This window comes from Copidosoma floridanum, unplaced genomic scaffold (genome assembly GCF_036245765.1).
Source record: "Copidosoma floridanum isolate Cflo_tuat_1 unplaced genomic scaffold, Cflo_Japanese_pri ptg000006l, whole genome shotgun sequence".
NCBI classification, from domain to species: Eukaryota; Metazoa; Arthropoda; class Insecta; order Hymenoptera; family Encyrtidae; genus Copidosoma; species Copidosoma floridanum.
The window spans coordinates 15,924,394-15,940,528 of NW_028321883.1; the positions used below are offsets into that span (position 1 = coordinate 15,924,394).

Genomic DNA, 16,135 nt, shown 5'->3' on the forward strand with positions numbered 1-16,135 from the left:
CTTGCGTAACACTCGAGAGCCAGTCTCGTGCTGATCAAAACTTGGCTGCCATACCTCTTTCACGCCCCAGCAAAGGCTAAACTTAGGAACCGGCCAACATCTTGTCCTGTTGTTGACGCCGATGCGCTTACGTATGTATACGTATTAATATGGTACATTAGTACGGGATAAGTACGCCAAGCTTTATTTTTTTCAATTATCGTTAACTATAGACACTCTTGCAAAGTGTATGGCACAGAAATGCAGTTTACAAAACAAAAAAAAAACAAAATTGTTGTGCCGATACATCGGTGCCGTCGCACTATCTAAAAAAGGATACTCTCTTGTGAAGTTAAGCAAAAAACGACATCGGACGATACAATTGAGACAAAAAACTATATCCAGAAGAGCGTTTTTTTTTTCCTTTTAAATATGGATTCTAACGAGTTTCATGATTCAGTTTACATTGATTTGCAGATGTATGTTTTTTCGTGCTATTGAAAATTGTAAATTAGTCACGAAGTTATAGTCAAGGTGCGGTGATGATCGTTGGACTATTTGTCCCGAGGATTCAGGTATTATCGAACGAGTAAAATGAAAAATTAAAAATGAAAAATGAAAAAAAAAAAAAACAGGCACCCATAATCCAATTGTATACAACGGGCGAACATGATACTGTATAGTTGGTGCGGTGTCGTTCAATTATTTTTTGTCCACAAAAGTGTGCAGCTGTGCCCAACACACCAAAAGGAAAAAAAAAAAAAAAAAAAAAAAAGGAGAAAAGAAAAACCATACAGCTTCTTACACAGCTGTCGTGCGCCAAAATATGCCTATACACCTATGCGCATATACAATATACATATAGGTACGAGCGCGTAAAAAGCAAGAGTGACGAAAAAAAGGAATCGCCGAGGAGGGACGGAGCCGCACGCCCTCGCAGGGAGTGTGTATAAGTAAGTATATGTATAGGTGCAAGGGAACGAAAGAAAGGGCGATGGGTTGGGAAGGGTCACAGCAGCAGGCAGCCGGTGGATGATGATGCATGACGGAGGCTGGGATAATATAAGAGGGAGGGAGGGAGACGCGTGTCGGTCGCGTGCCTACACTGCAGAGTGTATTATGGATCCCTCTCGTACTTCCTCCGGGCTTTTTTTTTTCTCTCGACCCTTTGGCGGATCGACTTCCTCTGGTAGCTCATATACGTATAAGTGTACTGTACTGCCGATGATGCTGCACCTCCGGACCTGTTTATATCGAGGAATCGGTAAACGAAAAAAGGAGCTGATAAGATCTCAAACTTTTTTGAAGATTATACTCAAACTCCATTTCAAAAGCTCTGTACCTATATCTCGATTTTTCTTGACAGTTACTATTTTTTACTTTGGAAACAGGTAGTATCTCAAAATAGTGAGAAAATGAGGTTTAACTTGATTATTTTGAGAAAAGCACTTGAATATTTTACATTCCTAAACAGGGTTGCGTACAATTTTTTTTCCACAAAAGAGCTATCTTAAACTTTCTTGAATAAAAGTGCGCCAAGAAGAAAGCGCTATCTCAATCTCCCGGGGTGTACACAAAAATTTCTCTTGGAAAGAAAAAAATCAATTTTAAATTTTCCGAAAAGGAAGTGCTTTCTCTTATTTTTGACACTGACAATAAATGTAAGAGATATAAAATTCAAGGTATCCGCTGCATACATGAAAAGGAACTGCTACAAATTTGAGAAAATTCTTCGAGATAGTGCCTTCGTCCGAGTAAGTTTGAGATGACGCTATTTTTTTTTTTTTTTTTTGTCAAAAGCATGAAATGGCGTTTTCTCCCTAAGGCGTCTCTCAATATAAACACCTTATACTATATGAGTACAGCGAACGGATACTTATAACGTATAAAAAAAAATGTAAAAAAAAAAGGCGCAAAAGGTGGAAAAACAAAATTGTTCTTTTTGAAAAAAGAAAAGCGCATCCATGTGCACACGTGACACGCTATATACAAAAATCGTGCGCAGCTGCAAGTGGTGTGCAGCACGCCTGGGTCAACGACACCCGGCTATTTCGGGTATCGGCCTCGAGGAATCTCCCGATTCTTCGGGACACACGGGGGACCAAATGAATGGAAATATCACCGATGGATGGGGGAAAATATATGTGGATGAACGTATACGCGTGCCAATCTTCATATATTTCTCGAAGGGTGTGCCCTCAGTGTACCCCCTTACATATACTTTCGTTGATAATTGATCATCGATGATCTTTAGGACGCGTGAACAAATTCCAGGGTGTTACTAATGAATCGTATAATTTTTCAAAATGTTTGTTCAAGACATCCCCGATCCTCCTCCTGCCCCTCAGCAACGTACTTTTTTTGTAATTAAACATCTGATCGATTTCGGGCAACTTTGAAAGAAATGGATCTGCGGCCACCCGCGCGTGAAAGAAATAAAAATAAAATAAAAAGCTATATGTCGGTGGTGGTGTCGGTATTATTGATAATCACAATAATAACATCAGGAAGGGAGAGAGAGGATGATTGAGCGCGTAAGCGCTCACGGGGGGTATATGTATACCAGTGCATCGTGTATAGGCCAGCTGATCGGCTCCTTTGTTTCTCTAACTTTCTCTCTCTCCCCCCCCCCTTTTTTTTTTTTTTGAGCATCATCCGTATATACATGAGACGCGCACCCACATGTTGTACAAATTTTTTTCGGCCACCTGTGAACTCGTCCATCACGTAGGATATACGATCGACTCTCCTCCGATCAATTGTTTAAGTGGAGGTACGGCGAATTTTTCATTTTTCGTTTGATTCGACTATGCCAGTCTCTAACGAAGATAGGCCGTACTTGTTTTTTATTTGCTTGTCTTATTTGATGGGGCATGTTTGATCTAGTGCAAAGAACCAGAGACAAAACAATGCTTGGATCAAAAAAAATGTTATCGGTTCGCATCGGGACATTTTATTGGCCTACTTTTAGTCACATCGTGTGGTACTTCTTGTACGAATCGTGCAAAAGATAAAATTTATCAATTAAGGCAAGAAAAACGACTTGATATTTTCTGGTAGGTATATACTTGAGCATTCCCTGGTCGAGACAGTGCTATGAAAGTATACGCTCGATTGAAAATGAAAGAAAATGGAAGGAAGTAAGGATGTCGTCGTACCGATGAAATAAATTCTGAACACTATCTTTGTCGGTATTACTGATGCTACCACTGTTTGCCGAGTGGTTTATGGTTAATGGCAAAGAGAGCACGCAGACCCACATGCGGCGACGACGGCGACGCATGTGGCAGTACACGCAGTGGAGGCACGCCAAGAAAAGCTTTTAAAAAAACGTCAAGGGAAATTAACCACGTACACTTGTGCATGTATATACATGTACCCACGCATACGTATTAAGTGTATACACGTGCAGATATAGAGGAGGAAAAGAGAGAGAGAGTCTTGCGCCTCTGTTCCGGAAGCTGTGGATACGTATAGAGTCACGGGGCTCTGCTGTTTCCTTTCGGTATTTCACATAACACTTTACGCGTGCCAGGGGTATGATGGGCACGTGTGACTTTAAAAGGATGCGAATTTTGTGCTTCATTTCACAGTTTTCAAGCAATCTGTAAAAAAAAAAAAAAAAAAAAAAAAAAAAATTTAATTAAAATTAAACACACAAGCGGCTTTGTTGCGACTAAATAGCTATTGAGTATAAGACCAAGGAAATCTGCAGTATCCAGCTGGTGTACAATATTGATAGAGCGCATCTCTACATCGAGTTCCATATACCTAAAAGTATATTTACAGCTCTTGAGGCTGTCGCTGTATATGATACTTGTAAAATTAAATATATGACTCGCAGATTTTGAAGAAACGCGGGTGGAATTAATTTCACGAAAAATCAAAGGCTGCTTGAGATCCAACACTTGTTTCTATTGTTATTTTTGATAAACTTTTTGAAATGTTTTTTGTTTTTTAACTTTGTTTATTTACATTTGACGAATCAACTTTTTATACGTAACAGCATTTGTGTTTTACACGCAAAGTGCCATTTTTCTTTACCACGAAACAATGTGGGAGCGCAGCTTCATCGGGTTATCTCTCACAGTTTGACGAGCGATCGAATCCCATTTACGGCATTTCACATATACTACGGTAACTAAAAGTTCTCGTTTTGGCCACAATTGGTTGAGTAATTATCGACATATTGTATGAAAAATGGTAAAACCTCAATTTGGTAGCTACGTGGGGACAAACTGCTCCTGTTATCGACGGTCCGAGCCATATGTACAAAAATAATCACCTCTTTTCCAATTGTCGACCAACATTAACAAAATTTAGGGTGGTTCCTAGTAAATCACCTCCGGTGCAAAATACATCCAACTCTTTCTCTTTCCAACCGGCTACCTCATATATAAGCACACATGTACAGGAGAAACCGAGAAACAGTTCCAGTGAGAAGTAAAGTAGACACGGAGATCAGAGAGGGAGAAAATGAGAAGAGCACTGGGGAGGTGGTTTACCCGAGAGCAAAGAGACAGCTGCAGTGACGACGACGACGAGGTTGACTCCAAAATAGCTTGTGCTGCTGTTGCTCTTACTGCTGCCAGCAACCCCATGCCGAGGTCACAACCAATGGATGAACGCACCTATACATCTTTATATACGTTGTACGTATATACCTATACGCACAATAAGACAAGTTCCTTCGACCCCTGGATTTAAATTCTCCGTGTTTTTTTTTTTTTTTACTTTTGCTAGTACAGCTTACCAATGGCCAGCATACTTATACTGATCACGCATTTGAGCTTTTCTTTTTTATTCAACATGTATAAATCGTTTCAAAGATTGTTTCCAATCTGTTGCCGCGTGAAAGCTCTTTAAAAGCTGCCCTTTTTTTTTAAAATTGAATCTCAATGGACTAAGAGTCACCATCAACCGCGTGAAATTCTTGGCAAGCAACAAGTAAATGTGGAAATGTACGTTTTCTTGGATTCAGCTTTGCGCCATTCATGTAATTTAATCCAGTGTACTTATAGGCGATGTTTAATGGTCTAATTATAGAATTTTTTGGCCAATGCGTTTTCAACGGAGTTTCTTGAAAACACGTCCAACGTGATTTTTTTCACTAGCCGTGGATTTCCAGTTATAGGCACACTTTTAACACCGTAGATGCCTTTTTGCAGAACAAAGTGGATTGCAAACACAAAAGAAGCATAAAAAAAAGAGGAGATTTCTATTTTACGCTCGTCTAGACCTACTAGGTCTATGCACCTCATTACCCTCCACTCCTTTCTCGGTCTCCTCGAGCTCCCGTTGTCTCGTTGTTGTCTTTTCTCCGTCACTTACAAGAGGTACAAGCCTATTTTTACCGTCGACCATCTCAGCACTGTTTCGTCATCGTCTCTTTTCCAATTAACGTTTTCCTTTTTCCGTCTCTTATACATGTGGCCAACAAACATTCCATCGATTCTTTGATGATTTTTCAAGCTCGTGCACGAGCTTTTCGAAATTCTATTGTTCATATATACGTATATTATACATATGTCTACTTACACCCAGTGTGTAAATAAGTTATCGAGGCACATCTGCCGATTTATTGCAGTGTAACCCCAATTCACATAATATGCACCTATACTGTATGTTTGAACGCATAGATTTATATGCCTCTGTTTGTGTAATAGGTAAACATACATCCATTTAAATATTCACTTTACCAGGGGCTCTGTTATACGGTTTAGTTGACGTGACAACTGTTCAAATGAAACAAGGGGTTTCGAGGGATGAGTCTGACCTATTGGTATACACATGTACGTACGAAATGATTTTCTTTAGACCTCATCTCCATTATTTATTCTATACTTTTACCGATCAGTAAGACGCGTATACGTCGCAAGGGTCTTGAACTTATTCATATTTAACGTTCATCAGGTGGAACATAGACAATCTCTCTGCCTCAGTCGTGCTTGTCATGTATCCCTTCGCGCTTTGAGATAAATACCTCTCATTTTTCCTTATTTACAGCGTAGCAGGGGCAGCAACAAAAAAAAAGGGGGGGGGGATTGAGAAACGGGAAGGAAAAGAAGCTAAGAAGACAGCAAACCCGCGGGTGGGTAATAAGTTGAGGGGACGAACCAGGCGTTTCCGGGCACTTTTCGGATAGACGCACTGCTTTTTCTTCCTTTTTTCGAGGCGCACGTGCATCATTACACAATTAAACGCGTCGTATACCCTTTTTTTTAAATTTATTTTCAAAAGTTAAGTATAAAATCAGTGATCTCATATCCGTAGAAAAGTAAATTGTAAAAACGATTTGTTTAATCATCGCTTTATGTTGTAAATGCCTATTTTTACAAGTGTGTGTATATATATATATTATTCGCGTCACGTTATTTAAAAGCACAATAATCATAACGACACGGACGACCGCATCAACGAGACACGGTTGAAAAAAAGAGTAAGCAACGAAAAACCATTCACAAGACCATTAAGAGCCGAAAGTGTTGAACGCAGCAGTAACGCAAGCTCGATTCTTCTCTGAAATCTTTATCCATACTTGAGTCCCGTCATCTTTCGAAATTTTTTGTAGCCCCTCGCCGTTTCCTTCTGAGAGAGTGTATATTATATGTACACACCCACGTAATATAATATAGTTGTAGCGGCACGTGGCTCGGCGTACATGTATATAGGTATACATATGATTAACGCGCTTTTGAGCCCCGCCACGCGACGCATGCACACAATCTATTCTATATACAAGTGCGGATGGTAATAGGTGATATGGTTATAATAGGCGTATGGGTATATTACATCCTCCCAGCTGGTAAATACAACTGCTTTATAGTCTACCATAAAGTAATTGAATGCGACTCGACTTTTTTCGTATACATACAAACACGAGTGGGTGTGTGTTCCTTCCCCTTGTTCGACGAAGAAAAATTTTAATTTCTATATGTTTAAAAAAATGCTCGAGGGACAAACAAAATAAGCCTCTAACCAACTGTTTAACGAATTTTACTTAAAAAAAAAAACAACTATTGTTTTGTTCTCAATGATTTATCAAACGGTAATAATTATTGCACCACTTGATGAAAAAACTATTCGGCCAATCGAATACTTTCTTTTTTAACTGGCCAATCGCTTGAGAAGAAATAGAGAAATGGTAACTCCACGCAAGCTCTATTTTAACCCAACACTTGGATTTATGCAGCGTATACTGGTCCCCCAAAACCGAGAAACATCAGAGAGAATCGTCCCTCCCCCGCGCGAACCACTATCAGCGTAATCATCCCAATCACCACCTGCACCTGCATGCATGTTACATACACACTTACACAAGGTTGAAATATATCGTTTTCTCTCCGAGTAAAAACAAAAACATATTATACGTCATATAATTTATAGGTGGACCAGGTCTATGTGCTTGAAAGCTCTATTATCGCGTGGGTAAGTGAGTACACATAGACAAGTGCCCGATATTATTAGAGAAGAGCAAAAGGTGGCCGTTGGCGTGCCGGTGATACATATATATATATATACACGCTATCTCGCGAGTATGTAGCGCCTTTGATCGGCGTATATATACGATGTATAGCCGCACTTGCGTCAGAAGAGAATCTCTGGTCTCCGGGGCGCGCGAGCTTTTATTTTTGGCGACGCGCGTAACACTCGAAGAAAGGGGATTTTCGTATCTAAACGTGTTTATGTGAAGCCGGCAACCACCGGGAGGAGGTGTGCGCGAGGTGACAGGAGACGGTGGAATTCTTATTTTAAAAAATGCGACGCCTCACTGTATTTGACAACAGCAGGTTGCACGGATCACTGTATAAATGAAATTTGCGTCATCTGGGATACGTATATTGCATCCGTCGCAAACCATCTTGACTTTTGTACTCATCGATGTACGTGGAAAAAAAAAAAAAAAAAAAAAAAGAGGGATGTCTTTAAGTGTTCCACGGCGTGTGACGACTGATAGTTGGCAGGATGAGAGAGTCGATGTCGGCCCGGCTTACGTAAGCGCGAGTAAAATATAAAAGGCACTCGCGAAGTTTGTGTACTTTGCGCGAGCCTTGTTTCATCGAGTCTCTTGTACGTACAAAAGGAAGGGGGGGGGGTGATGATGACACGTGTGTATGTTTTTCTGTCTTTGAAGGCACTGATTTTTCTCAATGCTATATATACCGTAACTACCTGTTTTTTCATCCGGAGCCCGGGTTAAAGAGCTTTCTTTTCCACACTTTGTACACAAGGTTTCGATGTTTGGAAATGGAGCTCGAGAAAAATGATCAGAACGTGCGGGTGTCTATATCGTATATAGCTTTGAAAGAAAATAGCTCATGTTATCACAGACTGCGGTACAGACTGAATTTCGATCGCGCCAAACGTACTGATAATCAAGTATACTCCATGACATATAACATTATGCAGTAAAATATATAGGTAACGCGTACGATACATGTATGTACGTATAAATGAGCGAGCTCATCGTTTTAGTTTTTGTGAATAAAAGCTCTCGGGTCGGCAGGTTGGTGCCACCGGCATATGCCACGCCTATATATATAGGTACACAAGCGTCGGCTTCTTTCTAACGTAGCGAGTGGTTCCTCCCGACGTATACCGACTCTCTCTACGACTACTATATGTAGTTGGCTCGTGTCCAAAAGCAACGCACTCCGATTTAGCCTGCACACGGCATAGCGATTAAACACATTATTTTGTGTATAGGTATATATATTATTATATCGCAGTTGCACGTCGTCGCTGACTAAGCTGAAGTCTACACTCTCTCGCTTGCGCCTCGTCTCGAAAGCTTCGATGCCTATAAATATATAGTTAATACTGCCGACTCTTAGAAGCTTTGACGAGCCTTTTCATTCTTGACGACATATTTGCATTGATATCAAATAAGTATAAACATTATTTTCACCAGTTATTTTATTATTTTAATTTTTTTTTGCCGTCGATTTGTCGCAAGTCTTGGGAATGACAACAAAAAGTTGACCTTTTTGAACGTTTCTGTTTTATTTAACAGGTTACGAGAAATGTAGAGCACGTAATTCTGGAGCTTATTTAATGAAGCTCGGACAATAAGTGTCCAAGTCGGACGAGGCGAATCAAAGCATCGGCAGGTTACCTCCAATCGGGGAACTTCCTGTATTCCATTCGATCTGAAAAATCCGAATGCCCGCTCGTGTTAGTACCAAAACGAACGTAGAGAGAGAGAGCCTTTACAGTTGTTGTAAAGAAGCAAGGCAGCAGCAGCAGGAGGCTGGAAAAGAAAAAAAAAAAAAAAAAAGAAAGAAAAAAATGAAAAGGGCGGAGGCGTCGCCGTCGAAAATAGAACCGAGTACACGCACGTTGCCGTAGGTATGGAGCGTGGCGGTGGTGGTCCCCCGGCGTGTGCGCATATACACACCCGGAGAGAGGCTTACGATAATCGCGAGGGTCCGCAAAGCAACTATGCTCGTACGCGCCCGCGTACGTTTTATTAAAAAACGCCGATCGTCCCTCTCCCACCCTGTACCATTTATATTTGGGCGCACTTTAAGGGTTCACACGATTATTGTCGATGGATCGTGTATACGATACTGCCAAACGATATGTATATATAAGTGACAATTGTTTACATGTAAATAAGCACTAAATCGCATCAGTCGGGGTGAAATTAGGCGCGGTTGAGCAAAGATTGATCCCGTGGATTATACAACACGGGACGATGTTTATATACGAATATCGCTACCTGTTGCTTTTCCAACTCGAGAGAGAAAGTGCGTCCATCGCGAAGAGAGAGAGAGAGAGAGAGAGAGAGAGAGAGAGAGAGAAAAGGATGCGTCCATACAAACGATACTGTAAAAGTGATAAATAATATCAATGTACGAGTTGATAAAAAAGTCAACCCCCCTTGAAGCGAAAGTTGGCGAAAAACAAACAAAACACTTCCCCTCGGTGCTGCAATTATACGTATCGGCCCTTATTTCCTATTTCCAATACCAGCAGATCGGCAATCACGCGGGGAAGGAAGGAGATGTGGCAAAAAAAAGGACGGCAATGCAAAAAAAAAGGGGGAATTGGGGCGTCGTCAACGTGGGGTTTGGAGTAAATAAAAGTAACTCAATAGGGGAGAGAAAAGAAAAAAAAAAAAAAAAAAAAAAAAACAGAAAGTGACAGCAAAAGCAAGTAAGTAAAAAGTGCACGTGCGCGGGTGGGGTGGGAGGGAGTCTTGGAACATATAATATAGTTCGGGGTGGCTGCCGGCACATGTATACACACGGTAGGTATATAGAGGCAGCTGTGCATGGGCACCAAAGGGGAAAGCTCTCCTTGGCGACGTGTGTACACATGCAGCGGTGGTGGCAACGGAGGTGGGGACCCTCGGGGGCTTCGAAAAATCTCGGGTGGGCCACGCGCGTCGTACACCAAACGGGAGTAGAAAGAGAGAGAGAGGGAGGGAAGAAATATTAAAAGATGAGGAGAGAGCGAGGGAAGCTGCAGGCTATATGTAGCCCCGGAGCACTGGCCCGGCCACCACTGCGCCCCAGGCACGCGCTCAGTCCGCACAATGTACAATTGATGATTTGAGCGCGTGGCGCCGATTCCTCGTGGCTATAACTTGCTCAATCACCGATATCGTAACAATCGTACATGTTACACATCTGTGCACCCATACCTTCATAGTTTGTCGTCCTAATGTCGCATTTTTACGTGACTTCTTACCGATATTAATATCATACAAATACAGTATATACGTACCGCTTTGGTGGCTCAGGAGTGAGTTGGAAACTAGTGGTGGAAACAATGGCCCCTCGTTTGTTGTTGCTGTTGTTTTTGTGATCGACGAACGGGACTTGATTATTGTTACACTTTTTTCTTTTTTTTTTTTTTTTTATTTACTTCAAGTGCGCGGGGATCCATAGGAAAAGATGCCCAGGGCGTTCCTCGTCACCAGTCGTCGGTACAATGGCACCAACGAATTCGAAGAAGCTTCGTGCGGAGGTGAGTTTTCCTTCTGCGTCTCAGCTTTGATTTCTAGATCTAAAATTACCGCGCCACGCTTACACAGCCAGTTACGATTTCACCCGCTTTGCATCATTGTTTATTATACTTGTTTCTTTTTCTCCTCCTTCTCGCGAAACTGTTTTTACATTTATTTTGGCAAAAATACCAACTAAATAAAACGTTTGCTGTCGTGTAACGATTGTTTCACCGACTCGAATCCCTTGGGATGTCGTAGTTGTAAAAAAAAAACACCCGTACAAGTTTCACGGAGGTATATTTTTTCGACGTAACAACTTCATACTTACTAAGTATACTTGTAATGTCTAATAACATCGGATGACACTCAATTTATTATTCAACTTTTTTTGACGCCCTAAATTCACGTGGACAAATGTACGATTACATGAAAATATAAGGAAATCCCCATTAAATGAATTTTTTTTTTTAAGCATTGTTTCAATGACAAGTAACGTAAAGTAAAACGCAACAAGTCTGAGATTTTCTTGTAAAAGACACAACGCAATGAATTACCTCGCGTTGAATGAGTCGGCAAGTACCATTGGAAAAGCCAAAGGTAAACTTACGCGGAAAATTTCGGTGCAAGGGGAGCAAGAGGTCATTGGCCTCGGAAGCTGCATCAGCTGGGGTAGGAAAAATCGAAAAACGTGACGCGGGGAAGGGAAGCGCAGGAAAAGACGCACATCCCTTGCTATGAAGTTGCGGCGCTCGGTCGGCGTGTTTTGACGCCGATGCGGTCGGAAAAGCTCAAGTGCGTGCCATACCGCGCCATTATGATGCATTCGTTACACGGAAATTGTGCTTCAAAATTTAACTACTTTATTGCACAGGATGTTGTGTTAAAAAGAAAAAAAAAAGTAATTTTGGAGATTGTCTTTTTTTAGGGCGCACATACAAAAAAAGGCCCCTGCATGCGACTAGAAAAAATCCTAAGTTTCCAATTTTTCGAAAAATGATGTCGGAACGTGTCTGTTGTTGTTACATTGAAATAATAGTCCTTTTAAACCCCTCTTTGATAATGATAAGTGGTATCGCGATATTTTTGAAGCAGAGGCTCGCGAAAAAATCAAAGGCCTGCCCAGTGCGCGGAACCACCTGAAACCGTATTGTAATTGATGTTGTAAAATCACTGAGTAACAGGGCGAAACATGCAAAAAAAAAAATTTCAAAATCCATGGAAATCAATGAGCTTTCGGGGAGTGGAGGAAAAAATAAAACTCGATTCGAACGAGCGTTTGCCGACTTTGACGAAAGAACCAATAATTACGATCCCCGTAACGAGCGCCACGTTCCTCCACCACTTAGGATTACTCAATTACTCGAGCAGAAAAAAAAAAAAAAAAAACAACAAAAGTTCACTGAACCCTGATCATCACCTTCGATCTATATTTAAATCCCCCCGCGATATACCCATCAAGATCACCAAACCGCATAACATCACAACATCCACGCGTTAAGATCAATTGAAAAAAAAAAAAAAAATTGACAAATTGCTTGAGCGAGTAGAAATTAGTATATGGTCAGATGTACCTTTGACCTGCAGCCCCCATGCGACCATCATCGCGGTGTACCTATATATCTTATAAAAATTTGCGTTGGTTAAACCAACGCGTGCGCAGTATAACCATTCAACTCCCCCTTTTGACTTTGGTTAATGCCAAGAAGGCGTCTCCTCCTTCCTTCCCTCCTGAACCCCTTAAGGTTTTTAACCACGCCCACTCGAGCGATTATTCCAAACGTGGGTTATTGATTTGTTTTTTTCTGAAAATTCCGTATAGGTGTAATCGGATGGTATACAACGTGTTTGCCGCGATTTTCGTTTATCGAAAGCGTACGCGGACGGGCACGAGATGTCGGGATATCTATAATTTTCCTTCCGAAGTAACGCTGTAATCATAATAATATTGTGTTATCAATACCGCTGCAACGTTTTGATTTTAAACGTGAGGTGTCATTGTATGGAGTCTCGGGCGGATTCCGATGCTTGAATGAGATGTTATATATTTTATTTGCAAAAAAGTTGCCTTAAAACAGAAAAATATTAGTTAGATGCTGTTTTTTTTTTCATCTTTCCTGCACGTGTCTTTTTAACCACATGAGCGCTTAAAAAAAGAAAAAAAAGAAAAAAACATTCCACGCGCGCGCGGAGTAACGAATAATACGCGTGATTTTCCACGGCAAAGCAGTGAATAGCTATTTTTCGAATTCTATGCTCACAAGTGTTTGGAAATACGCCAAAAAAGAGCCAAAGATCCTCGCCGGGTGTGCAACGAAATCTATTAACAACCACCTTACGCTCCGGCGTGAGCGGCATGTCTTTTGTAAACTGAGATAAAAAAAAAAAAAAATAACAACACGCTTTTTTTTAGCTTGACAAAAAAAAACAAAACGTAAAAACCACATGGATTAAGACCAATGATATATATTTATGAATTTTTTGAACCCATCTCACTTATATAACGCACAGGGTCGATTACATTGACAAAGACTCGTGCACCTTAGGTATTAACAAACTTCTTGAATTTATTCAAATTCACCAACTTGTGGAGGTGGACGAAAATCAACGAGCAAACGATTTAAATAATTAAGGGTTACTGGAAAAAAAAAAAAAAAAAAAAAAAAAAAAAAACATGGGCGCGAGAAAATCGTAAAACAAGCGTCGAGTAAGTACAAATTTATTTATAGCACGGCGTTTTGGAACTGCCGAGAATTCAACACGCGCTGGAGTGTTCGAATGGATCGGCGTAAACGTCGCGTTTATTTCATAAGTTATTAGGTACCACCATTTCAAACACGCGAGTGAAAACGCGACGCCCGAACTTGAAAAAAAAAAAAAAAAAAAAAAAAGGTATCAAAAATTTCAGAATTCAGCCCAGAGCACGGGGTAAGGTTGGCCGAGTACAGCTGCGCCAGCGGTAACCACCGCCACCACCACCATCATCATCATTATCACCAGCAGACGACTTCGGACGGGGCGAGCGAGTGCGCGAGCGAGGAAAGCTCGAGCGAGTGCCCGGAGGAGCTGTACAACCTGACGAAGCTCGCCGAGGTAAGCCTGGCTGCGGCAGCCGGTACCCTGGTCCACCTTCAGGACAACCACCAGCCGAGTTACGAGCCCGAGCGCTCGAGAATGTTCTTCGAGAGGATCGAGAGCGAGCGCGAGAGCCTCATCGAGCTCAAGACGCGGAAAGTCATCGAGCGTGACCACCATGCCCCCTTGCTCGTCTCCGACGACAAATGCCAGCCCCACGAGTTTCGGGTGCGTGAAACCACAAACGCTTTTTTTTTCTCCAATTTTACTCGTCCACATACATAAAACTCGTGTCCTTCGTTTCCCACAGCCCGAGGACACGGTGCTACCGCCCACGCCACCGGCCAGCGAGCCAGATCCCGTGGGCCCTCGACCATCGGCGCAACAACACACGAGCGAGGAGCACCACGAGTGCCCCGATTGCGGCAAGCACTACTCAACCTCGTCCAACTTGGCTCGGCATCGCCAGACCCACCGATCGCTCGGCGACAAGAAGGCTCGCCGGTGCCCCCACTGCGACAAGGTCTACGTGAGCATACCCGCGTTCAGCATGCACGTGCGCACCCACAACCAGGGCTGCAAGTGCCACTACTGCGGCAAGTGCTTCTCCCGGCCCTGGCTGCTCCAGGGACACATAAGGACCCACACGGGTACGTGCATCTATTATCATAACACGTGTACATATGTGTATACATGGGTAGACCTAAAAATGACGTGGTCCACGCAGGGGAAAAGCCGTTCAAGTGCACGATCTGCAACAAGGCCTTCGCCGACAAGTCGAACTTGCGGGCCCACGTGCAAACCCACTCCAACACGAAGCCGCACGTATGCGCCCGCTGTGGCAAAGCCTTCGCCCTCAAGTCGTACCTGTACAAGCACGAGGAGTCCTCGTGCATGAGATCGCACGCCCACCAGAAGCCCGAGACCACCACCACTGGCTCGCCCGAACCGACCCAGCCGGTGGGGTCGCCGACCAGCGTCATCGTGCCCCCGCGGGGTTTGCGCTCTGGCATCTCGAACGTCATTCAGCACACGAGATCGACGCGGGTGGAGCGGGACGAGGATGGGCCCGCTCGTTCGTCCCAGGGTGGTAAGGACCCGTTGTCGAGGCTTATGGTGGCGAGGACGTCGGTGATATCGCCGAATCCGGAGCACGTGCCGAGGTTGGCCGAGAAGAGGGCGCTGCCCTTCGACTTTGACGATCCCGCGAGGTTGTCCGCGTTTTCGAGGCCCCGGCCTGCCACGACTTTCAACGTGGCGATCGCTTCCTGATGCGATGGTGGTGTGGCTCACGGCGTTACCGCGAGGGTTCTATGAAAAACGGCGTTACTTGTATAGTCGAGGTTTTCCACTTTTTTTTTTACCTATTTTTTATGAAATTTTTTTATCGTACCACCCCTCCCGAGATGACAATCACCGCACGCGTTGCAATACTATACGGATTTGTCATGTCTTCCTTATAGGGACCATTTAGGTGATACACTTTTACCATTTAAGCAGGAAATGATAGCACCTTGATTTAAAACAATGCGAGATGGCCATTTTTTTTTTTTTTCATTTCATCATACTTTCGTACTTTTGCTATTTGAAGCTTCGGTAACTATAATATTATCAATGTAGATATTAGACGTTTGATATTACTATCAATGTTTTTATCAATATTTTTATTATTTTTATTATTATTATTATTATTATTATTATTATTATTATTATTACTACTACTCTTGTTACTATTTAGTACTGTATCGAAAATGGCACAGGTAGCAGGCAACGATACTTATTGTTCGAGAAATTGATGGCCTTTGGCTACTAGTATACATGTGGTAATCAAAGACTATTAATTTCTATAAGACTATATAATGACTTACGTAGAATAGACTTGAATACTTTTTTAGTTCGAATTTTCTTTGCAAAATCTTTGTTGAATCTCAATGAAATCAGCGAGCAATTGTTACATAAAATAGTTTTTTTATACGTCATCCAATAATCCTGATCGAAGGTGCATAAAGCAATAAAAGTGTTGCGTGTTAGTAAAGAAAATTATTTAAACAAACAAGATCATCATTGACTCCTTTGTGCATTGCCATGTATTTTTGCCATAACGACTACTTTTTGTCAGAAAATTTTAAT

The 16,135-nt window shown here is 42.1% G+C and overlaps 1 protein-coding gene across 1 annotated transcript; it reads left to right on the forward strand.

The window, feature by feature from the left end:
- The first annotated feature begins 10,880 nt into the window (after window positions 1–10,880).
- On the forward strand, window positions 10,881–15,361 carry LOC106638569 (uncharacterized). Its single transcript, XM_089598743.1, has 4 exons — window positions 10,881–10,953; window positions 13,839–14,251; window positions 14,322–14,655; window positions 14,733–15,361. Exons 1-4 carry the CDS (start codon window positions 10,881–10,883, stop codon window positions 15,275–15,277), a joined length of 1,365 nt encoding a protein of 454 aa, XP_089454869.1. The 3' UTR covers window positions 15,278–15,361.
- The last annotated feature ends 774 nt before the right edge of the window (window positions 15,362–16,135 follow it).